Source organism: Gallinula chloropus, assembly GCF_964237585.1.
Source record: "Gallinula chloropus genome assembly, chromosome: 4".
NCBI lineage: Eukaryota > Metazoa > Chordata > Aves > Gruiformes > Rallidae > Gallinula > Gallinula chloropus.
Genome location: NC_140088.1, coordinates 89334409 through 89359135, shown reverse-complemented (window position 1 = coordinate 89359135; position 24727 = coordinate 89334409). Strand labels below are relative to the sequence as shown.

At 44.2% G+C, this 24727-nt stretch overlaps 1 protein-coding gene across 1 annotated transcript in view; it reads right to left on the bottom strand.

Moving 5' to 3' along the window:
- MAEA (macrophage erythroblast attacher, E3 ubiquitin ligase) overlaps positions 1–19399 on the bottom strand; it is a gene marked incomplete at its 5' end in the record, with an annotated part of 48884 nt that extends 29485 nt beyond the window's left edge. Inside the window, 2 exons of the mRNA XM_084263075.1 lie at positions 2143–2325; positions 19331–19399. Coding sequence (XP_084119201.1) covers positions 2143–2325; positions 19331–19399 — 252 coding nt within the window. The remainder of the gene's footprint in view (positions 1–2142; positions 2326–19330) is intronic.
- Between the last annotated feature and the right edge of the window lie 5328 nt (positions 19400–24727).

Here is a 24727-nt window from a genome sequence, read left to right as displayed (position 1 = left end):
AGTAAATTCAAGTATCTAAAACCCTAATCATTATATATAGTCTTTTACCAAAATTCAAGTAAACATCTATAGCTTGAGTTATTTCTAGTACTGAAGTCTGATGTTTGTTTTTTTTTTTTTTCTGCATTTAGCTTTATTTTCTAACATATGGTTTGGAGAACAGTATTTTGTTTAAGCTCTAAACTGAGTCTTTTCCTATTCAGCAAACACTAACTGAAGCCAAAACTCACTTTAGCTTGTTAGATGTCTGCAGTATTACCAGATGTGAAGGCAACCTCGAGAATCATTCTGATTACAACCAGAATTCAAGGCAGCCAGGCACAAAGGTTGAGCCCCTTCTCATTCCAAAGGGCTTTCCTTATATGAATTTGTATCTGGACTTAAACAGCTCTTGCTGTGTTTTTGATCCTTCTAGTGTATTCAGAAATGCTACAGATCCTTTTCAAACCCCTCTGAAGCAAGTCTATCTGGACTTGCCCTGCTGGACATTAATAGAACTTGAGGGAACAAGCATATTAAACAGGATACAAAAGGGAAAACAAAGACCCAGGTTTCCCCAGGATCATTTTCAGAACCCAAGAACCCCACTGTGTTGAAAAGCTTTTTTTAAGAGTGAGTAAGGTGTTAAATAAAAGGAACCATCTAATTCTATTATGGCCATCTCAGCAGTTCATCAGATCCTTGTCTAAACACAGGAGGAAACAGAGATCCCACATGGGTCCAAAGGCCCTAAAGAAAACAATCATTTTGCTCAGGGCAGAGATTACAGAAGATAGTTGAGCAGAGGGTTTGGAGCAGAAACAAGACCTTTGTATTTAAGAATGCTTTTACTGTTAGACAGATGATTTTTTTTTTTGCCTTTTGTTCTCCTGAGCAGCTATAAGGTTCCCCAGTCTTAGGGGGTAGCCAAAACCAAATGAGCAATGACACTAAAACAGAGCCTTGCACCAAAACATTCAGCAATGCCTTCAGACACACCCCCGCAGTCAGCAAAGATTTAACAAGTAACTAACTTACTCCTCCACATCATTACCACACACCTACAAGCAAAATCTAACACCTCTTCCAGAAATAGCAGTCATTTCTTTCTGTAAGCAACAGAAGTGAAGCAAGCATATCCTTCAAGACCTCTTTAAGTCTCACAAACCAAAGATGCAAACAGCAATTTGATTCATGAAGGCTTTTGCAGATCAGCTTTTCAACACCTAACCCCTTCATGCAGAAAACCCCAAATCAACATACATTACAGTGTTATTTTGATGGTTCACTTAATATAGTCTCAAGGTATATACCTGTTGGTTATTTCATTACAGTTTTAATGAAATGGCTCTGCTACCATTTGTTTCATCTATTTCTTTTTGCAGAAGCACTGTTCTAAAGCCAGGCAACAGAGCTATTTTCATTTTTCTGCAAGATTTGTTTCCAGTATGTGTTCTGGTGAGTTGCAGGATGAGTAATATTCCCATCCAAAATAAGGATGGCTTCTACTATACAGTTTATGTTTTTAACTCATTCTTCTTAGAAAGGTGCTGTAAAGACATGGAAGCTTGGCTGTATTTCACACAACTGTTGAAGCTTACCAGCTAGAAGCAGGTTATACTGCTAAACTTCGTTTAAAATGCTTTAGGAACATACCCTAGGACTTTCAAACCTGCAAGTTTAGTGCTTATAAAAACTTCTCAAGTACCAATCCAAGACAGCTTGCACTTTGTTCTGCCAAGAAGCCTAAACGCTGCGTTCAACTCGTCCCACTGCTGTTTAAGCATTTTTCAGACTCATCTTCTACCTGGTTTTGCTCCTCAAGCCATCAATTACTGCAACCACACAAACCTTTCCATCAGACAAGCAGGAATTGATACAAATCAATTCATTTTGCTGCTATTTATTTTCTGTGGGTGAAGAAATTCCTTTTCAGATTCCAAACACATATTAATTTTACCTCTCAACAGATGTTTGTTATATTTAATCATGGAACACTCAAATCACACCTCTAAAGTGCAGTGAAGCAAAATGCAGTAGGTTTTGGCATATTCTAGGGCCATTACCATGCCAGTCATACCTACATCTTAAGAAGAAAACCCAAGCCAACAACACTGCAGAAAACTACTTCCATCAGCTCTGTAATGACAAAGCACTCCTTACCTTTCGCTTCAGAACGCTGAGTTTCTCAACTACTCCATCCAGGAGACTAACAACTGAATCCACAGCAGGACAACTGCTCAGGGTCTTCTCCAGCTCTGCCACAACCATTGTAACGTGGCTGGTCTCTCGATCAATGTTCTTCTGTGCAGCTCGGAACCGTTTGTTCAGTGTCTCATATGGCACCTGAATGAGAAACACCAACAGAAATTTGTTAAGAGTTTCTACTTTAATAAACACATCAGGTTTTCTAGAGCTTAGAGAGACAGATTATTTTAGCTGATGCAGTCAGAAGATGACAGAAGGACACTATAGAGGTCATTAACTGAACTTGAGCTCTCACATCAAAGCCCTTATTTAAGCCCTCTCAAGGAGGAGTCAACACTTCAAAGATTATGAGAAAATAAGTGACAGGAAATAAAAGCTGGTAGATTCTTTCCTGATACCAATTTCACTTATCCTGCCTTGCCTGTAGCAACACTTCAGGAAGAACAGAAAGCAAAGACAACTAACTGTATATCTAAAAAAAGGAAAGCTACAAGCTAACTACAACTGAGAAATCATCCTTCAGAACATAGCTTCAGGTTTAAATTTCTTTCCTTCAAGAATTCATAAGAGACAGTTACCTTTGAGAAAGCCTGAAATCTGATAGGTCTCTTACCTACTTCTGCACACAGAGGACTCCTTTTTAATATTTTAGTAGGACTATAACAAAAGCAAAGAGAATCACCACAAAAGTCTTCATTTCGTGAAAAGAACCTGCACTGTATGACTAAGTAGTTAAACTTCTCTAAGGCTCCATTCCTTGACTAAGAGAAGTCTTGAAGATCCTTATGCAGCCATTAAGGACACTTATATGGGAGTAGCCTCCAGTCTGGTCAAGTCTTAGGGTAAAGCTTAAAGTAAATGTTAAGCTGCTCCCATCACATTACTTCCACTACAATGACAGCATATCAATTTTTCAGTCTTATACACTTAATTCATCCCTGTATTTTATCTTGAAAAAGTCTGTGAGAAGTTCTTTCAGGTAGTTATGATCATCTTGATTGCTTTTCCATTAATCATAGGCATAATTTAGGTAGCAATCAGATGACATGTCTTAAAGGTAAAACAGGAAACGCAAATCAGTGCTCTGTTTGGTACATATCACATATGTTTGATTACAAATTCTTCAAGTATATCACTTCTAATCAATTACATCAAGATTGCCTCCATTTTCTTCCCTCTAATCATCTGCATGCAAGGAAGTATCCCCAGGGTCCACTCTCCTTTTGGGTTCTATTAGGAGAGAGGTTACTACACAAGCATTGCAATTCACAATTAGAGATGCTCTGAGAAACAGTTTAGGTTCAGGGTAAGGAAGATGAACCAAAGTATTTGCTTTCCAAGACTTCGTATGACCTACAATAAGTTGCTCTTATTTGTAGCAGGAGTGTAATACAAGCTGCTCTTTCTCTCAGAGAGTGAAATGATTTAATGCTTTTTGGCATCTCAAGCCAAGAACTAAACAAATGACAGAACAAGCATTTACCACAGGAAGTATCAAGCTAAAACAATTACTTTCCTTATACATCCTCTCCTAAAATCCAGCACTGCACCCCCCTTCAAAACTCAAACCACATCAAACATCACAATTAATAGGCTTCAACACCTACTTAATCAGCTACCTCCCCATCTTTTCATTCCATTTTTAGTTCTCATTTCCTTTTTGCATTTCCAGAGAACTGATAAAATGTTTTAAAGCTCCACAGATAGGATGGGGATTTTAGAGGGTCATTATTTTGACACCCCATGCTTCTGAACATGGAAGTTGGTTTCCAACTCCAAGACTTGATGCTAGACATCACGAAGACAATTTCTCTCTCCTCCCTTCCCCTCCATTTTTCTTACTATTCATTAAAAAACATGTTTCCTTCACTTACTTGCATCTACCAAATTTTGTTTCTGCAGGTACTTTGTTTTATCTTTCCACACCACACTGAAAAGCTGCACCACTCAAGACTTTCTAAAGCTATTACTGATTTGAGGCATCTGCCTAAAATTGAAGAAAAACACCATTTTGCAGTCAATCAGTTGAACTGCACACACAGAACTAGTCTAGTTTGAAAAAAGCCCAACAACCTAGCTTTGATCTCCCTTTCCCCTAGTTTCTTATCTGCACACAAGAGCAGTAACACTTCCCGTTTCCCATGCTCTGTCTCTTCAGTGTGCAAGTTTCTGGCACAGTCTGTGTTCCTATGACATTTAGAACAATTGGACTTTCAATTTCAGCTGGCTGTGTCTAGGTGCAAGAAGGGTTTTTTTTAATCTTGTTTTATCCATTTATTTTTTTTTCCCTTTCCCCCCCCAAAATACCTGAATATCCTGTGTGGTAGAGGTTAAGAGCTGCACTGTTTTACTAGATCATCTGAAAGTAAATGCAAACTTACTACTAACCAGAATTTTATTGTACCATAACAAGGGAAATTACTTTAAAGGTACAAAGAAATTATTTGCACAACTGAAACTGACATTAAATACTCTTTACCAGAGTGCTCAGAATTGGCATGGATATCTGTTTCTTACCACAGAGCCAGCAGTTTTAAGGGAATGTTTGTAAATTGTATCCAGGTACAGCTTTTACTTACAGGATTAGATTCTATGAATGCCAAAATTTAGACATTGCAACCCCTGTGTTGGTTACTTCCTGAGAAAGCAGTTCATCTAGTTTCTGCATCTTGATCCACTGTTCTTTTGTTACTCTACAGCTCCTGGGCTCCTGAAGAAACCCAGTTTCTCCAGTACCAGTTTGCTTCACCAGATGACTCTTTAAAAGCTTCAGGCACCATACTAACAAGTCTGGGTTTTTGTGGGGTTTTATTTTGCTTGTTTGTTTGTTTTGGGGTTTTTGGTTTGGCTTTTTTCTTTTTAATAATAATGAAAGTATGTGAAGGAGAAAGTAACAAAATGATGCTCTGGAAATCGTAGTTCTAAAAGCTCTTAATTATGGTTCATTTTAATTTTTCAGGTACCACAACTATATAAGTGGACACCAAATTTCTTAACCAAGACAGCTGCAAAACATACAGAATGTTCATTAGCTGCCACAAGTCTACCAGAGACTCTTCCAGTTTGTACTGCCAAGCCCACAGTGACCAAGCCTGATCACACAGTTGTTCTGTAAGGACAAGAGTGTCTGCAGAACTCAGCCCTGGGAAGCATTATTAGAGAAAAAAGATAACCAGCTACTAAACATGAAAAAAATGAAATAAACCAGCAAGACCTGAGCACAATATAGTCTGTAAAAGCACAATGTGAACTTGTCCTACTTAGAAATTGAAAAACCACACTGCAGTTGGCTCATACCACAAGGATACAAGAGGATACAAAGGAAAGATGTAAAAATATTAGTGGGCACCAAATTTAAATCCAGCGTCACTAAACAGATTCTGCTGCTTTTGTTCAACAGCTTCCACAGCTGCAAATGTGTTATTCAGCTTCAGCATGTCTGAAACCAGGACAAGCTTAAACCTCATGAAAAGGAATTTGACTTAGGTTAGAACAGCCAACACAAGGGTAAAATTACAGTAACACAAACTTTTCCAAGATCAAAATGTTGCTACTGTCTGCTTGGCCAGAAGCTTCTGCAAGTGTAGCACATGAGTGTTTCCAGGTGCCAAGTACTAACAGAGAGGCACAGACAACTGAATAACCAGATCCATGCTGGGGTTTTTAAGTTTTTTCTTCATTTCAGTAAGAAGTTTCACTTTGGTTTTAGAAAGCCAGAAAACTCTGGTGTGCTATGCTCTCCCAGAAGATGCTCCAACAACCTACAGCTGTGGAGAGAAGATTTAGGAGAAGGATCCTCCCAGATCTGAAAGCTTTGGTGGAAGGGGAGGAAGGACTGCCCCAAGAGCTGTCCCTTGGCTGTTCAGTGGAGTGGAGGGAGTAGGTAACAGCACAGCTATGAATGTTACAGGCAGTTTTTAAGCTTACACATTGGAACACAATGTGCTTGTTTCAGCTTGAAGACAGTCCTCTTGAAGCCTGTGAATGCAAATAAGGGAGCAAGGCAAGACCAACTAGTTCTAAACCCATCAAGTGGCTACATTTTTTCCAATTGTCCAACTGAAGATAATATTTCTTTCAATAAGTCACTTGAAATTTAACTTGAAACACCCTTAAATATAGTCATATTGTCTGGAAATACATTTCCAGCAAAATCAATTTTTTAATAAGCCATTAATTTACTAAGTGATACCATTTCCTGGCTTTTTCTGAACACATGCTAAAACTAGACAAATGTATTAAGTGCATGTTTATATATTAAATCCTGGCATTTAACAAACTGTATACACATCCCAAGCATTTATTATCAGTCTGGAAAAAATAAAATTAAAGACCTATAAATACTACCAAGTTAAAACAGTCCATCCTTTACACAACACCCCACAAGGCATATTTATCTTTGTTTTTATATTATCAACATATCAATGATTTTTTTTCCTGCTGTTCTTAACATTTCCTAAACGTATCTACATGCACATAAACATGGTGACACACCATCCATACACTGAGCATACAGAAACAGATGACTGATTCCTACTCTCACCTCAGCCCATGCTTTTCTCTACAGGGTTGGGGAGGGGGAGGGGAGGGGAGTCAGCCTTAAAAACATGCCATAAGAACACGCCATTTATAGCCATTAACAACACAGAAAGGGAAAGCAGAATACAAATAATTTTCTCCTCCTAGAAGATCACACAGAATCACAAGGTTGGAAAAGACCTTTAAGATCATCATGTCCAACCATTCCCATCCCAAGCTAAACCAGATCCCTGAGCACCTCATCTCCCCTCTGTTAAACACACCCAGGGAAGGTGACTCAGCCCCTCCCTGGGCAGCCTATGCCACAGCCCCACAACTCTGCCAGGGAAGAACTTTTCCCTCCCAGCTGAGCTGACCCTGCCCTGGGGCAGCTTGAGCCCATTGCCCCTTGTCCCATCTCCTGTCCCCTGGCTGAAGAGACCATCGCCCACCTCTCTGCACCCTCCTGGCAGGGCAGGGGAGGTGGGGAGAAGGTCTCCCCTCAGCCTCCTCTTCTCCAGGCTGAACACCCCCAGCTCCCTCAGCTGCTCCTCAGAGGATTTGCCCTCCAGCCCCTTCCCCAGCCTGGTTGCCCTTCTCTGGACTCGCTCCAGGACCTCCATGTCCTTCTGATGGTGAGGAGCCCAGAACTGGACCCAGCACTCGAGGTGCAGCCTCACCAGTGCCCAGTCCAGGGGCACAACCCCCTCCCCAGACCTACTGGGGATACAAAGGTTCCAAAGCTCCATTACCTCAATGTTGGAGCAAGTCAGACAACCAGACTGGACCTCTTATGCTGGTTTTAGAGTCTTAAATTTCACTAAAAGCAGCTTAACAGCATCTTGAGCGTGTGGCAAAGTTTTCGCCTCTGTGCATGCCTGCAGCTTCCATGGCACAGTCACTCACTCATTAAGCACCTGGGGGTTCCAAACAAGCTGAACACACACTATCAAAGAGCCCCTGCTCAGCAGAAAGTACAAGATAACAAAAGAAATATGAATTGAGGCAAGATCTTCACAAAGGTGCTAAAGTCTCCATCAACACACGATGGAGAACATGTGTTGAGTCACACCTTGAAATCCAGAACTCACTGCCATCATGGCCAACATATACAGCCACTTTAATCAACTGAAGTTCAAACCAATAAAGAACTGTAATTACAAGGTCTTTACAGGCAGATGAACAGCATAAGAACAATGAAGAAAAGCATGTGCAGAATTGAGCCTGTGTCCCAGCAACAAAGGACAACAGAAAGTCTGTTCCAAATGCCTTGTCTTTACTGGTAAGGTCTTCTAAGCCTTACTGGTCATATATGAGCAGGGAAAGGGGTACTATTCACACATGAAGTATAAAGCAAGCTGAAGATATACAGGTACATGGGACGAGAAGGGAGGGAGCTCACTGATGATACTACAAAGCTGCTATCATCTCTAAAATGTCATGATGAGCAAGGGAAGTCCTCACTGACTGAAGAGAGGCAAGTTCTCACATTTCTTCCAAAAAAGCAGCTGGAATATCATGGAAACTACAAGCTGGTCTGCCTCATCTCAGTCCTTGAGAAAGCCAGGGAGAAAAGACAACCTCAGATGGAAGCCAATTCCAAGCTTATAAAGTTGGCTGGGAATAGCTGGCCTAGATATTTTTTTTTCCTAGATTGTTTTGACATAGCCTCCCACAGTGTCCTTGTAGGCAAACTAAGGAGACATTGACTAAATGGCTGGAAGATGGGTAAGGGATGGACTGAGCAACAGGCCTCAGTGTAATAGTGGTTCAAAAGCTACCTGGTGGCCAGTTACAAGAACTGCTTGTCTCTAAAGCAATGTTATCAGCTCCAACATACATGTCTTCAACCATCTGCACAGGGAACAGAACACACAATCACAAAGCTCAGAGAGGACAACAAACTGGTGGACTGCTTGATAGCACTGGGTGGCAGAGCTGCCATTCAGAAGAAACACACCAAGAACTTTAGGAAATGCAGGGCTCTCTTACTTTGCCTTGATTACACCTGGCACAAAACCACCCCATCCATTAGCACAGGCTGTGGAATAACTGCCTAGGAGCACTTCTGTGGAGAGATGTGGTGGTTCTGATGGACAGCAGGTTGGACTGGAATCAGCAGCAGACTCCTGTGGCAGTGAAAGTTAACCACATACCAGGCTGCATCAGCAAGATTAAAGGCAGTGGGTTGAGAGGAGCAATTGTTCTTTATGCACAGCTCGCATGAAGACTCATATGGAATACTGAGTCTGGTTTTCAGGTCACTTCCACCTTGCCAAAGGAGATGTTGACAAACTGGAAAGAGCCCAGAAGGCTGTTGCCACGATGGTTTGCTAGACAGAGGATACAAAATCCAAAGAGAGGACAAGAGGGGCACAAAAGGTGGTCACTGGGACCTGGTAACAGCACAATCTCGTAGAAGTCTTCCACTATCTAAAGGTGGAGGTCATACAGAAGAGCTACCCAGTCTTCTCACTTACAGATCAAAAAGGATGGAGGCAGAGTTGACAACTAACAGCAAAGAAATTCCATCTGGACACGAGGAAAAAAATGTTGAGCCAGAAGAGTTGGTAAGCACTGAAACAGCAGCCCAGAAAGGTGGTGGGATTTCCACCCCTGGAAACGTTCAGAACTAGGTAGGTCCCTGAGCAACTCAAATTAGCTTTGAAGTTCGTCCAGATTCAAGCAGAAACCTCAATTAAACTGTCTGCAGAGGTCCTTTCCTACTTAAATTTTAAGAATTCATCTAGAAAGGGTGGATCATAGATTGCCACTGCTAATATAGGTACCAAATTAGTCTCCATATGAAGATATGTTCGACCATACCAAGACCAAAAGTCCCTCTCCTGTCACCATTCTCTGACAACATCCAGGGGATGGCACTTGAAAAAAGGCAAGAACATAGAGTTACTAATCCCAAATAAGACTATTTGAGCTTCTTGAGCCAGAGGTGGGCATTTTATAGTAAAAACACCACAGGCTGTTCCTCATCTGTGAACTCCACTGGTTGCTGCTGACCTTTAGAACTTTAGTACTGCAACATCCTGTGGTGAGATATTTCACAGCCTCATGCATTGTGTGAGGAAACACTCCCTGGTTTTCTCTTATCAACAACTAGCCTAATTTGAAACCCGTTTGTTCTTGTTTTGGAAGAAAATGTTCCCTATTGGGAACATTCCCTCTCTTCTATGTCTCTTGAGGTTGAGGAGGCTCTTTCTAAACCATTCTTTGAAGACAGCCTTTCCGTATCTCTCTAGTTCATCTTGCTCTTCTGTAGACATTTTCCAGTTCTACTACTACCTTTTTCAGAATGAGAGCAGGGAGAAAATAAGAATAACTCATGCTATTTAAGAAGAAACAATGAATTTTTGTTGCTGTATAATGAGGTTCTCCATTCTTCCCTTTCCGAGCACTTTTGTCCTAAATTTGTCAACATTAACTTAATCATTCCAAGAAAGCACTCACTACAACCAAGATCACACTCAGTCCCTGCATACATAAGGACTGGTTTTCTTCCCATCACACCTAAAAACTGTACCACATTACAATTGTCTATATTGAAATTCATCTACTCTTTTAATAGGCATTCAGTCTTTCATTATTCTTTTGTAATACTCCCAGAATCACAGGGGCTGGAAGGGACCTCCAGAGCTCATGGGGTCCAACCCCCTGCCAAAGCAGCTCCCCAGCTCATATTGCACAGGGCGGCGTCCAGACGGGGCTGGAATCTCTCCAGAGATGGAGGCTCCACACCCCCTGGGCAGCCTGTCCCAGGGCTCCCTCACCCTCACTGGGGAAAAGTTCCCCCCATAGGCCTTACACCAGACCTTCATCACACCAGCTCTCAAACTGATCTGGTCACATAGGCTAGAGTCCCCTTCCACTTAACGCAGATTCAAGGCTAAAAGTTACAAACAAAACCAGAAACTAAACCCCAAATAATTTCTTTCTGACCACAACATTAGCTAAGAAGAGTTTCTGCCCCACAGTGACTGCACATAGGAAACTAGTTCAGATGTAGCAGAAAGAAATAGAAAGTAAATACCAGATTTTGTACAGCTATCATTTGGCTGATGGAAATTATAGAGCAAGAGTGATACTTCCAAAAAAAAATCTATCACAGTTGAAGAAAGAATTATTTGGTGGTGAAAGCAAGACCATTAATCATTCCCCAGCCTCCTGCTAAAAGGAATTTTTAAAGGTTTATTTTCTAAAGACTGGCTTTCACAGAAAATCATATAGACAACAGAAAGAAACATCTTTTGCATAGGTTTGCAATTCTGTAAAAGAACATCAGATTTCTTCCTGTATTTGAGAGAAATGTATCAGTCAGGTCTAACTTGACAGCAGTACCAACCCATACACAGGCAAATATTAACTATATATCCTGACTTTACTGGTACCTGTGTGAATCATCCTTCTTCAGCTGCAGTCTCAGAGCTGAAAGCAGCTCCTTGCCCCAATGCATTGAATTGTTTCTAACCCAAATACCCACATTACGTATCTTTTTGAATTAACCAAATGATGGCTGGGAGGGAATTTGAAATGGATTTTATTAAAAAAGATTATTTTCAGGTATATGAGCTCAGGTAACTAGTGATAAGGACAAGAATAAAGTTTCAAAAGTAATAAAATAAGAGTCATACCAGATTAGGCGGGGGGGACCATAAGAGAACTATGCTCTCTCCTTTCAAGGGTCAGAAAAAATGATGTGCTTCCTCTCCGCAATTCTCTTAGCTTATAACACCTGAAAAGCACCAGAGATTTCTATGAATCTACAGCTCTCCAAGATAATTCAGTTGAAGGCTTTCTAAAAAAAAAAAAACAACCCTTATTTATTCTTTTCAAATGCCATATATTGTGCCCTTACATGAAATTAAGCCTAGCTACACATAGGTAGGGAAAAGAAAAGCAAGAAGTGTGGTGATGAAGCTGCCTTTGCTTCTGTTTTCTTGAAAGACAACTTGGCTCTACTTCAGACAAGAGGAAAGAGGAAGTATGAGAAAACAGAAGAAAAATTAAGCATCTCCTAAAGAGTTTCAATAAACAAACAGCATCAAGAGAACAGGTAAACCCAGCAACAAACACCTTGGAGCATTAAGCCGCTTCCTTGAGACCAAATTAGACCTTCAACAACACAGAAGAGCACAGGATGTCTACTATACATGATGCCATCTTAAAAGTGAGGCAGGGTACAATAAGCTATTGCAAATTTCCCCTTCAAACCAATAATAATTAAGCATTTCCATACAGAATTATTGAAATCCTGTATTTTTATGCACTTCCTCTCTAACACCTGAATTGTTTCAGAACTGAGTTAACATCACGACTTGTCGCTGAACTCATCCAAAATGTAAATTTATATCATCATTTATCCACAGAATGAATTTTTCTCATATCAATCCCATGAAATATTATTGGTTTTCCCTTGTTCTAGGCAAAGCAGAAAAAGAAAAGTTAAAAGGAAAAGTAGCAATATTTCAGGAATGAGATACTTAGAATAATGGCTAGATTTAGGCTTAATTAAGTTACAAATATTAACACAAACCCCTGAAGGGATACAGATTAAAAAAAAGACAGAAGAATTCCATAAGCCTGAATGCAGTTGCAGCTCATTTGGATTTTTTTAAAAAAGTAGATTTTTTAAAAAGAGAAGTTTAAATGATTCTGAAGTGTAAAGACTTGTAGTTTTCCTTAAGAACATTCACAACTCAGGAAGACAGTACTGCATATTCTAGAGCAGCTGTTTCTAGAAAATATGATATCATTATAATATTCAAAGCTTCTGCTTCAACACAGGAGAGAACTAGCAGCAAAAAATTCTTGGACTATCCATCTGTTGCACACATACTTACTCAACAGAAGCAATTATCATCCTTCCCAATATTACCCTTTCACACAAACTGCTAGGAACTTATTACTGAATACATTCAGAACTTTTGAACACAGCTTCCAGCAACAGAATTAAGTGCTTTACAAAGCCATTTTGCAGTTATATAAAACTGCCTTGCATCTTTATGTAAGCAAACTGACAGCCATTTTAGAGTCCTGCCTAGAGCCACACCAGGGACTTCAGAGACCAGTCCACTTGTTTACAGCTGCCATCTTGCACTCATGTCCCAAAATCAATTTATTCACTTTTCTCCTTTTAGTAGAAATATTTGAGTACTAACAAAAAACCTAAGCACTCCTCCCTGTCCAGAGAAGTGGCTGGGTTGCTAAGCTAAGGTCACATAGCAGGTTTATATCCTGAGCAAGTCCCTTCACTTGTTTTGACCCTTCTTCTCCAAATATTTGTCCATTTTAATCTGAGTATCACCTCTTTAAATGAAAGAGGTCTTTGTCCTCCTGTGTGTTTCCAGTCCAGGCAGCATGATACTGGCTGAAGCCTTTAGGCCAGACATCCTATGTCCAATCAGATTGGCCTCTTGAGACAAATAATTAAGGATTATTGGTTCAGCAGACCTGTATCAGAATATATGAATGACTGAAGTTGTACTCAATATACTAGCATACTACTTCAGGTAATCTAGAGAGCACTCAGAACACCAGAGGTGAATCAAAGGTAGGCTGTGAAACAGTTAAATCACTGGCTATCAAAATAAAGACATCTTACAAAAAGCTTGTTTTGTTTAACTAGGCAATAACATATTGTAAGTAATCAAGTATTACAGCATATGTCACATTCTGGGTCAGCAAACGTCCTATATGGTTTATCTTCAGGCTGTGAGCTATGGGAGGCCATGTCCACAATGAAGGCAGCTTCTCACCTTTACAAGGACCCTCCATAGCAAACACCCACCTGTCAAAACAGCAGTGTCCTAAATCTGCAGGCCCAAGGGGTGCACTGTTACACTAGTTAATACAGGAACTACTGAACTCAAAGACCACAGGAAGATGTTTAGAGAGAGAAAAAAAAAAGGACACTGGGTGGTCCGTAATATCCAGTCAGAGCTCCACTCCTCTCAAGAGTTGTGAAGTATTTCCTTCCTCTTACAATACCTAACAAGCATTTGAAGCTCTTTACTCCTGTTTCCCAGCTCTCAAAAAAACATTCCCTATGCAAAGCATCAAGTATTTCACAGATACTCCTGCTTTATGTCAACATTTAAAGACCCCAACATGTTAGCTACCTCAGAAGTGCATTATTTCTGTACCAGCAAAAGTACAGAAACCAAACACACAGGATCACAGGGCACTGTCCTGCGAAAACACTACAAATCAAGTGTGCTGCAACTGTGAATTGCAACATCAGATAAGCACTCACTTTGAAGCTGCTAATGGGATGTCTTCCTCTACAGTGTTTTAGAGTATTTTTCTTGAAGTGTTTTCTCACAGGCACAATGGAGAACTGATGATCAAGCAGGACCTCTACAGCTCACGGCCACACTGACACCTATTGTCTTTTACAGTGCTTTCTTCCTTCATTAATCACTTGACAATGTGTTTTATAGGGGGTGTGAGGGGGGGTGGAAAAGACCAATCTCCACAGGAGTGAACCCCTTCCAATGTCATAGACTGGTCTGGGGTGGAAGGGACCCCAAGGGTCACAGAGCTCCAACCCCCCTGCCACAGGCAGGGACATCCAACCTCCAGGCCTGGAGCTACACAAGGTTGCCCAGGGCCCCAGCCAACCTGGCCTTGAACACCCCCAGGGATGGGGCATCCACCCCCTCTCTGGGCAGCCTGTTCCAGTCCCTCACCACTCTCTCTGGAAAAAACTTCCCCCTAATATCCAGTTTAACCCTTCCTTCCTTCAGCTTTAATCCATCCCCCTTGTCCTGCCATTGTCTGCCCTTTGAACAAGCTGATTCCCCTCCTGTTTCTCTGCTCCCTTCAGGGACTGGGAGGCTGCAATGAGGTCCCCCCACAGCCTTCTCTTCTCCAGGCTGACCCAGCCCAGCTCCCTCAGCCTCTCTCCCTAGGGGAGCTGCTCCAGCCCTCTGATCCTCTAAGATCCTCTGTCAAAACTTCTTCAGAAGTTACACATAACAGATTTTTCTTAAAGCACAGGGGTGGGCAGAGCCTGAGGGGGAAGAGCAGCAGCTGTACAGAAGATGTCATGCTTGTTTGCTGACGTGCACACGTGATGTGTCAAACAGGAAGCGTATTATTGACCAACATACCAACACTCCCGAGGGACATCCAGTGCACACCAGGTGAGTCACAGTGCCTGGGCTGAGGAGGGATTTAGCAGGTAGGAGCACTCACACTCAACACAGAGCTGACTGCTACTAATAGCCACGTTTAGCTTATTGTATCAACCTTCTACCTGATTTGTAAAGTGCTTGTCAAACCTAGAAGTGTCGTGGGGTTTTTTTGTAGGCTGATGTATTAACAATGCATTAGATGTTCCAAGTTCTGCCTGAACCACTTTCACCAAACAACTTGTGCTGCTATAAATGTTCAAAGTTTTGACAAAAGTACTCTGTAGCTCAGACTATCAAAGTACAAAGCTATGTTCAAAAACAACAACTTACAGTGCAGCTTACAAACAGGGACAAAAATAAACTAGTGCAACCAGTTATGCAAAAAAATCAATCTTGCACCTTTTCTGCTTCAGTGGGAAAAGAAGTTGACCTGAACTGTTTGGCATCTTCACTAGTGACCTAAACGATAGGTCAGGGTGCACCTCCAAAGTCTGCAGATGACACAAAACTCTGAGGGCCTGTTAAAATGCCAGATGGTCATGTTGCCGTTCACAGGGAGCTCAACAGGCTGGAGAGACAGGCAAACAAGAATCTCATGAAATTCAAAGAGAAATGCCAAGTCCTACACTTGAGAAGAAACAACCACACGAACCAGTACACGCTGGAGACCAACAGCTTGCAGAGCAGCATTGCACCACAGAACCTGAGGGACCTGGTAGACATGCTGCCCATGAGACAGCAGTTAAGCCCTTGTAGCAAAGAAGCCCAGCAGCACCCTGGGCTGTGTTAGGAAAAATGTTGCCAGTGGGTGAGGGAAGGAGATCCTTCCTCTCTGGGAGGTAGACCCTCCCAACATGCTGAGTCCAGTTCTGGGCCTCCAGTACAGAAGAGATGTGGACATACTAGAGTGAGTGCAGCAGGCAGCCACAGAGATTGCTAACAGATTGGACCATCTGACACATGAAGGGAAGCTGAGAGAGTCGGGATTGTTTAACCTTGAAAAGAAAAGGCTGGGGGAAGGCTTATCAATGTGCGCAAATGCCTGATGGAGAGGAGTAAGGACAATGGAGACAGAGCACTCTCAGCGGCGCCCAGCAGAAGGACAATAAGCCACAGGCACAAACTGAAATGCAGAAAATTCCAAGCAGTAATAATTAAAACAAAAAGATTTTTAAGTTTTTTAAACCACAGCAGCAGTCAGACAGCCAGAGGGGCTGGACTCTCTTATGTTCATGATAATCAAGAACAGTCCGGCCATGGCCCTGAACAACCTACTGCAGCTGACCCTGCTTTGAGGGGAGGCTACTGCCTCTGGAGGCCCTTTCTGACCTCAGCAGTTCCATGGACACAGGACAAACAGCTCACACTTTCTCTTTCCCTCTTCAGCAATCCACTAGACATGGTGTTTCTTCAAGAAATCAGTACCTTGTTAAACCTGCTGCTAGTATTCCTCCTGCCCCGCCACAGCCATCAACCAAATGCAGCCAAACAGCAGCTCTGAGAAGTTGCTCAAGTTCTCTGTGCTTCTACAGCTCTCCTTTTGCTTTGGTTATTTTTTAAAAAAAAAAAAAGTTGCAGCCCAGATAACACTGAACCGTGGCCAAAGAACAACTCAGATAAGAGTATTTCCACATGTGATCACCCCTGCTTTCAGGTCTTCCATCTCCCAGTTTTGGGGTCTTACTCCCTATAGCTTGCTAGTTCAGTTGAATAATTATTCCAGAGGTAGAGTCTGAGTTATCTAGCTTCCTCCCATCACTTGTTTATTAGTGTTTCAGCGAAGAATGAGGAGAACAATGTTCACATTCATTCCCTTTAAAATCACCAGCTTTCATGTTATGTGGTCTCAGATGAGACTAGTAAAATTATCTATCAGTAGGGGTTTTTTTTTCTTAAAAAAAAAATAATTCCACAACACTTTGGAGGAAGAATAGATGGCAACCTTCTCATGCTTGTCAAGGGACTGGAGTGTGTGTGTGGGGGTAATATTTAAGTACAATTCTTTAGACATAAATAGCTTCCCTAGATTCGGCTGAAGGAGTCTATTTACTTCCCTTGAGCTGAACTGTTGAATGGCTGAAGCGTTTCCATCCCTGCAGCAGCCACAATTCAGCTATGGAAAAGGGATTTCCCTTTGCAGCCTCAGCCCTCTCTCACATGAAAGGCGCTCTGTGGAACATACTGCAAGCGCAGAACTATTACACAACTATTATCTAGTGATGTTGGCATGAGGAAGCTAAAGGGAGGAACCAGGAAGGATATAAATACAAGTCTACAATCTTTTACAATTTGCTCACATCAGGGGAAAGAAAACCCCAGTGTCCAGAACTCCAAAAGAAGTATCTGAGCTGCTGCAGCAGACAAAATCATAAGTGATATGCATTCATTTCACAGAGTGAATAAACTGCAAAGAAAACTTCACAGAGGCTCAGTCCCACGGATATTTATAGGCACCTGCCTCCTAATGAGCAAAATTGGATTTGATATCAACTTACTTCAGGAGAATTTAGCCTTAGCACTCATTTCCCCCTGCTGCTTTTGCACCTCCACCACTAAAATGTTTTGCTACATGACTCACATGTAAGAGGATACATCCAAAAGACTTGCAAGGACACTGATCCAGCAGGTTTTTTTGAACAATGAAAAAGATTACAGAAACAACCCAGGAGTTGAAGGGGTGCTGGGAAGAATCAATAAACATCACCTTTGCTAGGAAATGAAGAATTTCATGGCAATGATGTCTCACCCCTTTAGCATTTAGCTTCTCAACTTTACAAACAACATTCCATTCTCTTATGTATATTTTTGTTACAATTTTTTTTTCAGGGAAAAAGAATGCTTGTGGAAATAGAAGAAATAGTCAAAAATATTTGCTACTTTTTAAATAGCTGGCACCCTGACAAATCATAAGTCACAAGCAGCAAAACAAAAACTTAAGTGATCCTCACTGCCAGTAATTTTTCAGGAATGTAACAAGCAAAGCTGTGATAACAACTGCTGTACATCTAAAACACAGTCTTAAAACGATCTTAACTTCAAATGCCTTCACATTGTTCTGGCTGTGGAAAGTGCTAGAGCGCTCCTTACAGCTATTTTAAAATGTAAGCCTGATGTTGTCAGCTCTACAGTCCTTCACCATGACAGAAAGAAGACTTCTGATGTAAAATGGGAACCAGCACTTTGTCCTTCTGCTTCTTGGACCCAAGTAGAACGAAGCTAGGAAAGGGGAGAAGGATGTGCACAAGAACATGGCTAGAGAGCCTGTAGAACAAACACTGCAAAGAGCACTGTATGCGTGTGAAAGCGCAACATGATCTCAGCACAACAAAGTTTACTTTGCATAAACACCTTCTATAGAGGGAAAACCGTTGATACAGTGACAGGAGAGACATTCAAATAAGCATTTTGCAACAGAGCCCCTTCTCCTAGCTCCCTCCCACAGTTACTGCTATGAATGCGGTAGACCTACTGTATATACAACACAGGATTTCAAACAAAGGTTTCCATTGATTCCTACGAGCATCATCCTTCCAGTTCAACAATTCTTCGAGGCGATGACCTTAACGCTCAGCACCGAGCCCTTCATTTGCTTTACAATACCTAGTTAAAGCCAAAGCCCAGCTAGGCAGCCTGGGGAAACTACCACCCTGCAGACAGGCTCAGTACCCTAACGAACACTCCGTGCTTTGACCAAACCGTAAGTATTTCTTCTTATCCGTCCCTACAGGCCTACAGTTTGTCCTCTCTTTCCTTTATTTTTGTTTTTTTTTAATATCTTGAGCTCACATCCACCTTTGGAGGAACCAAGGAGCCAGGGAACCATATTTTACTACCACCTCCTCCCTCCCCTTTACCACGTCTCCTAACAACGCCACGTAGATTCAGCTAATCATCTGGGGTGAGGGCTGAACGCAGCCCTCCGTCATCCCGAGCCATCCTTCACACGCCCCTAAACCCCCTCCCCAGCCTGACTCCGTCCCAGCCCGTACCCCGCCGCCCCCATCACCCTACGACCGCAGCTTCGCCCTGCCACAAGGGCCCGAGTTCTCCTCTCCCTCCTCAGCCGGCTCCCCCCAGCTCTCAGAGACCCCTTTTTGTGTCCCCAGCGTGGCCCGCGGGGCCTCCCCCTTCACCTCAGGGCACGGAGACACCCGGGAGAGCGGCATATTCCGGGCACGTCCCTCGGCGGAGGGGGAGGGGAAGAGGAGAAGCCGTGGCAGCCTTCCCCGAGACGTCAAGGGGAGGAAAACGGGGAGAGCCAGGCAACTGCGTGGCGGGAACCCCATCCCACCCCCACCCCGCAGCCCCGGGGGCCCCAGGGGCTCCTGAGGCGGGGGAGCGGGAAGGAAAGGAGGGGGCCGGGGCGCCCGGCTGGCCGAGCCCTCCCCGTCCCTTCCAGCGCTGCTCCGGCGGGACGCCAGCGGCGTTACCCGTCTCCTCCCTGCCAGGGGAGAAGAGGGAGGCTCGGCACCCACCTTGAGAGTGGGATACTCCTGCACCTTCAAAGTCATTGAGAGCTGAGCAGCTGATTCCTGCACCGCCATCTTGGATTAGGCACCAACCTCCTCCCCCCCGCCCTCCCCCAGCCCCGACCGGAGGCAGCTACCTACGAGCGCGCGCGGCATGACGGGCAACACGGCCCCGCCTCCGCCCCGTCCCTCATGGAGACGGGACGTACCAACAGCGCTCGCCTCTGACCACGGCCAGCTTCCCCCACCCTCACCCCCGCGGCGGTGTGGTACGTTCCACGGACCGGTGGTGGCGGAAGAGCAACAGTGGGGGCGAGCAGCGCCAACCAATAAAGGGCCGCCGTGGCGCGCCTTGCGTGCGCGCGCGTTGGCACCGCCTCCGAGCCGGCGAGGACGCGCCCGATTGGGCAGCGGTGTGGAAGTGGGCGGGGCCGCCTGTACGCGCGGACAAATCGAGTGGAATTACGGCGGCGAGATAGGCGGGATTTTTGGGGGGTTGATGGACATCCCGCCAACCACTCAGGATAGAGAGTGCTTTCGCCTCGCCCAATCAGCGTCTCCGCTACAGCTCAGTGGGTGGGATCCAAAAGTAAATCTTGATGGTGACTTAAAACGGTCGTTTTAACACCCCCCTGAGGTGTCCGGGAAGGAGAGGGGCGGGACAAAGGGCGGAGCCCGGAGGAGGCGGTGCGCAGCGATCTTTGACGGGCAGCTACGCCAGCCTATGCTCTTGCGCCGCCCCGCTGACGGGCAGCCGAGTCAGCGAATGGGTGGCACGACTGAGGAGGGCGGGCGGGGCTGCGGTGGCGGCGGCCCGGCGTGTGGCTGTGTGTATATTGGCCGGGGCGGGCGGGGGGCCGCCCCTAGTAAGTTCCGTGGGGAGGAGAGAGTGAGTGAGAGTCAGTGAGGCGGAGGCGGCGGGAAGAGGTTTAAATAGCGGAGACAGCGTGAGTCCCCTTCCCCTCAGGTCCCTCTCCCCGGCTCCGAGCTGCCCTCCCGCGCTCACCGTCCCCCTCTCTCTCCCCCTGAGCTGGGGCAGGCGGGGACTCTGCCCGCTGCGGGCTTCTCTGCCCCAGCCGGCTGCGGAGCTGCCTGTCCTCCCCGCTGAGGGGTGTGTAGGGCGGGGGGGCGGCCCCTCACCGCGGAGGGGCGGCCGCGGAGGGGTCCCGCTCCCGGGCGGGCCGGCGCCAAGTTCCCCCCCCCGTGAGAGGAGGCGCGGGGCGGGAGCAGCTCCCTCAGCAGCCGGGCCGGTCTCGCCTTCCCCGCGGGGGAGGGGGGGGGTGGGGAAAGGGGGAGTTGGCGTCCGTTCGGCCCTCGAGGCGCGGTGCCTAGCCGCGGGGCAGCTTCTCCCGCCGGCCCAGCGCCCTCCGCCCCTGGCTGGGTGTGCGCGGCGGCGCGGCGCTGTCCCGGCGGGCAGACAGCAACCCCCGGCTCCCGGGGGAGCTACCGCCCACCTCCCCCCTGCCCTCCCCACCGCCCGGTGCCCCGAGCACCGGCAAGTTCAGAGCAGCGGTCTTCAAGTTTTGGGGGGTTGGCGGGGGGGCTGGCTGTGCGTGTGTCCTTCTCTACACCCCCATTCCCCCCTTCTCTCCCTCCCTCGCCGTTTCCCCTTGTGCCGGTTGGGTTTGCGGGCTCACAGCTGCGTCTGGAGGGAGCTGCGGGTCCCTCTGCCCGGTGTAGCGCTGCGCTCCGCAGGCTGGCTTGGCGGGCGCTCCCCTCAGCCCCCCGGAGCTGGGGGGCCCGCAGGTGAGAAGCACTGGTTCAAAGGAGCAGGAATTACTCTGCTGAATGCCTCTATCTATTAAAGAAAGGGGTCTAAATCCTCCAGACGGCCTCTACTTGTGTATCTGAGGGAATAAAAGCACTCTGGGAGTATTAATCCTCTGGCTATTGATATAAAAGCTGCTTTCATCATAACAGGTAGAGAGCAGCGTCTTGAGATTCAACCGTGACGTGTACCCTGTTTTAGGTACCTTCTTTTCATGTAGCTGCCCCATGTAGGGCATTGCTGTGTATGATACGAGCACCTCACCAACTGAGGTGGAAAGACCTTAGCCAGATCTCTTAGCTCTGCAGCAGTAACAAAGTGGGGAACATACTGATGGGCACCTGTATGTCTAGTGCTGGAAACTTCCCTTCTTGTAAGTCAGCAGCAAAAGCTCTGTTTCTCAGGCAGGTGCTTGCCGTTGGGAGGAGGTATGCTCCAGGTAGTGTGCTGTTGTTGTGGTTTGAGGCTCTAAAGAGACCCCCAAAACCTCCATCCCGTAATAATCCTGGTGGGTTTTTGCAGTCTTCCTTAAGAATTTGTGGTTGTGTTATTTCTGCTCTGCGGAGGACTAGAAAAATAAACAGAAATGTTTCCAGGAAGATAAACACACTTAACTTCCAGGGTTTGAAAGAGCAAGCTGCAGTTGACAAGTGTGTTTCCTAGACTGTTTGGCAACATTATTTATTTATTTCCAGCGTGCATAGGCCCTGTTGCACTGAGAATAGCTACTGTCCACCACAGAATGCTGGTGGTAAATGAAAGAAGACATGTAGTTGAGTGTTAGACTCCTTTCAGCTTTGGACTGCAAGCTATTTATGTGTGTTTACTTTCAGCTGCCCTGGCATTCAGTCTGGCACTGGCCATAATCAGCAAATGTATGCCTAAACATAATTTGCCAAGCCCACACCAGGTGCAAAGCCTTTGTTTAAAAAGTATATTAGTGAAAACATGTGTGTTGGCTACACCTGGGATTAACATTCGTGTCTAGACACGATCTTGGGGGCCAGATTCTGCAAGAGGATTTGTGTAAGAAGGATTTTGACTCCTTTTAGGCTGTGTGCAGGGAATAGTTCACCTGAGCTTGTTGAGTGGAGAACTGAAAACTTAGCCTAGTTGTTGCTGTATTTATAAACATAATTATGTGGCATTGTAAAGTCTTTCCTTCGTTCCTGGCTGGTTTATGTATCCTGTAGACTACTGTTTAGAAGGGAATTTGCTGTTTAGTACTCAGGATCGTGGATGTTACTGGACAGCTTGAACTGGGCATACTTTAACTCTTGAGGCCTGTGGTGCTTATAGAGACTGAAGAAGTGTGACTTTCCCAGTCATACATGAATTTGTTCAAAACACTTACTTGCAGCAGATGTTTTTTAAATACCTGATTTCTTAATGTTTTTTTTTCTGATGATACAGTCCCTCATGCAGTGTAACACAGATATTCTGTGGACACAGGTTACATCCTCAGACTGCATCTTTCTTTAAACAAGAGAATGGTTGGTGAAGGTTTGTCAGACATTAGTACCCAAAGTTACAGGGCTTGCTTAGTGGAACAGATGGCCAAACAACATCATGTCAGAGAAAACAGCATGTATACCGTGTATTCTTGGTTTAACACAAGAGGGAGCATGTCTAATCTTTAACCTTTAAATATTGCAACTTCAGAGAGGAAGCTTTAAGTGTTGAGTGTCAACTAATTTACGTTGTAGTCTCCACGTGCAAATATTGATACAACCCATGCATATATCTGGCATGTTTGCAACTTCAGGTTGCAGCTGTTGATTTATAGTAGGAGTGTTGGTGTGATAAGTGTGGAGATAACTGTGCTACTGTTCTTTTGAACTGGTTAAAATAGGTCGTTTCCCACTGAATTTGACAAAACATATATGGTTATTGTTATTCCTGGGTATGGTTATTCATATACAGAGGTTGCACTTTGTTCTTTTAATATTAGGTTAATAAATGTCTCCTGCTTAGCCTACCATACAGAGTTATAAAGCTGAGTCTTAATTTAATTAAATTTAGTTTAATTACCAATGCAACTTAGCTTTTACAGTTCTTATAAATTCTACCCCTTTGCTCTTAAAGAGGAGATACAAATTCTGGTCTGCTACGATGGCTTGTGTGCCTCATCATCTTTATTTTTCCTTGTCCACTACTGGTCCAAAAGGAAGAATAAAAATCAGCTTCCATATTGCACTTCCTGGCCTTGTCCAGTTGAATCATAATCTATTGATGTTGGTCCTCATTTAGTGTCTCTTACTAATGTGAGTTAGCAGTTAGTTAAAATTAAACACTGTCTTACAGAGTGCACCAAACCCTTAGGAGAACTTTTTCTATATTTGATGGTATCATAAAAGTATTCCCAATAGCTTTCTGCTTTGCTCCAGATTAATGATTAAAGAAAAACATCTGTCTACCATTAAACATGGCATGGAAATCCTGAAACTATAAATACTCTGCGAGTCATTTGGTGGAGCAAAGCAGAAACCTTAGTGCTTTTCTCCCACCTGCCCCAGGAAGCTGCTGTGGATTGAGGTTTTACTAGGCTTCTTTCCTGTCTGTGGACATCACACCTTGGGTGCATCACATGCACCTGGGTGGCAGAAGTGAATGTGTGTCACCCTCATTTCTCATTTCAGCAGCTGAGGCTGGCTCAAGCCAGCGAGGTGAAGCCTTGTGTTGGATCATGTGGGAGGCACAGGTTGCCCATGGAAGAGCTCTCTCTCCCTAAGCCCCACCTGAGGTGGTGATTTCACTCTCCACCTCATAACAGAGAAGTAGAAGCCTTTGCTCTATTATTCTGTTTAGTTATGACATCTGTGAAGTATTTAGCATCCTACTTTTAATCTCAATTATTATTTTGGTATTTTTTTTTAACTCCTGTGCACAGCATTGACAGCAATAGGTGTTAGTATCAAAGCAGCCTGTCTTCAAAATACAAACACAACTGCCTGGTGTAACACAGACCTTTACAAACATCAGATACCTTCAGATAGGTATTCAGCAAGTAGTGTGCCTTTCTGGAAGGTGAAGAGGATGAGAGGATTCCGTGATTCCTACTGGGGAGATTGTTGCTTCACTGAGTTTTTTCACAGCAACTGAGCATTTTTAATGGGTTGCTCCATTTTAATGGATGCTGCTTGTTTTTATGCACTACGTATACAACAATACAGTGGAGTCAGAGATTGATAGAGAGCAGAGACACCCCTTTTCATGAAGAAGCGTTGAGATACCAAGTTTTGCAAGGGTCAGATGAGCAGCCTGTTGTCTTGGCTATTCCATATCAGTCAAAAGGGGCAAAACTTAACACGTTGGTTTTCTTGCCCAGTGGATTTATCTCTTTGCACATTTTTTGTTTACATAAAATGCACGTTTTTATTTAAAAGAAAGTAATAATATGACCATATAGTTCTTTTTCCGATATTATAACGTTAAGCCTATGACTGAAAAGTGTGTTAGTGTATCTGGTTTATGTAAATGACCCGGAGAAGTTGAGGGGAAATTGCCAAGAGCATAAAACCCCAACAAACAAACAAAAGGCCCCCCCAACAAAACTCAGCGATTAACCAACAGCGGGAGAGATTGGCCGGATGAGCCAGGCTTTAAAGCATCATTGCAAAGTAGCAAGTGCAGAT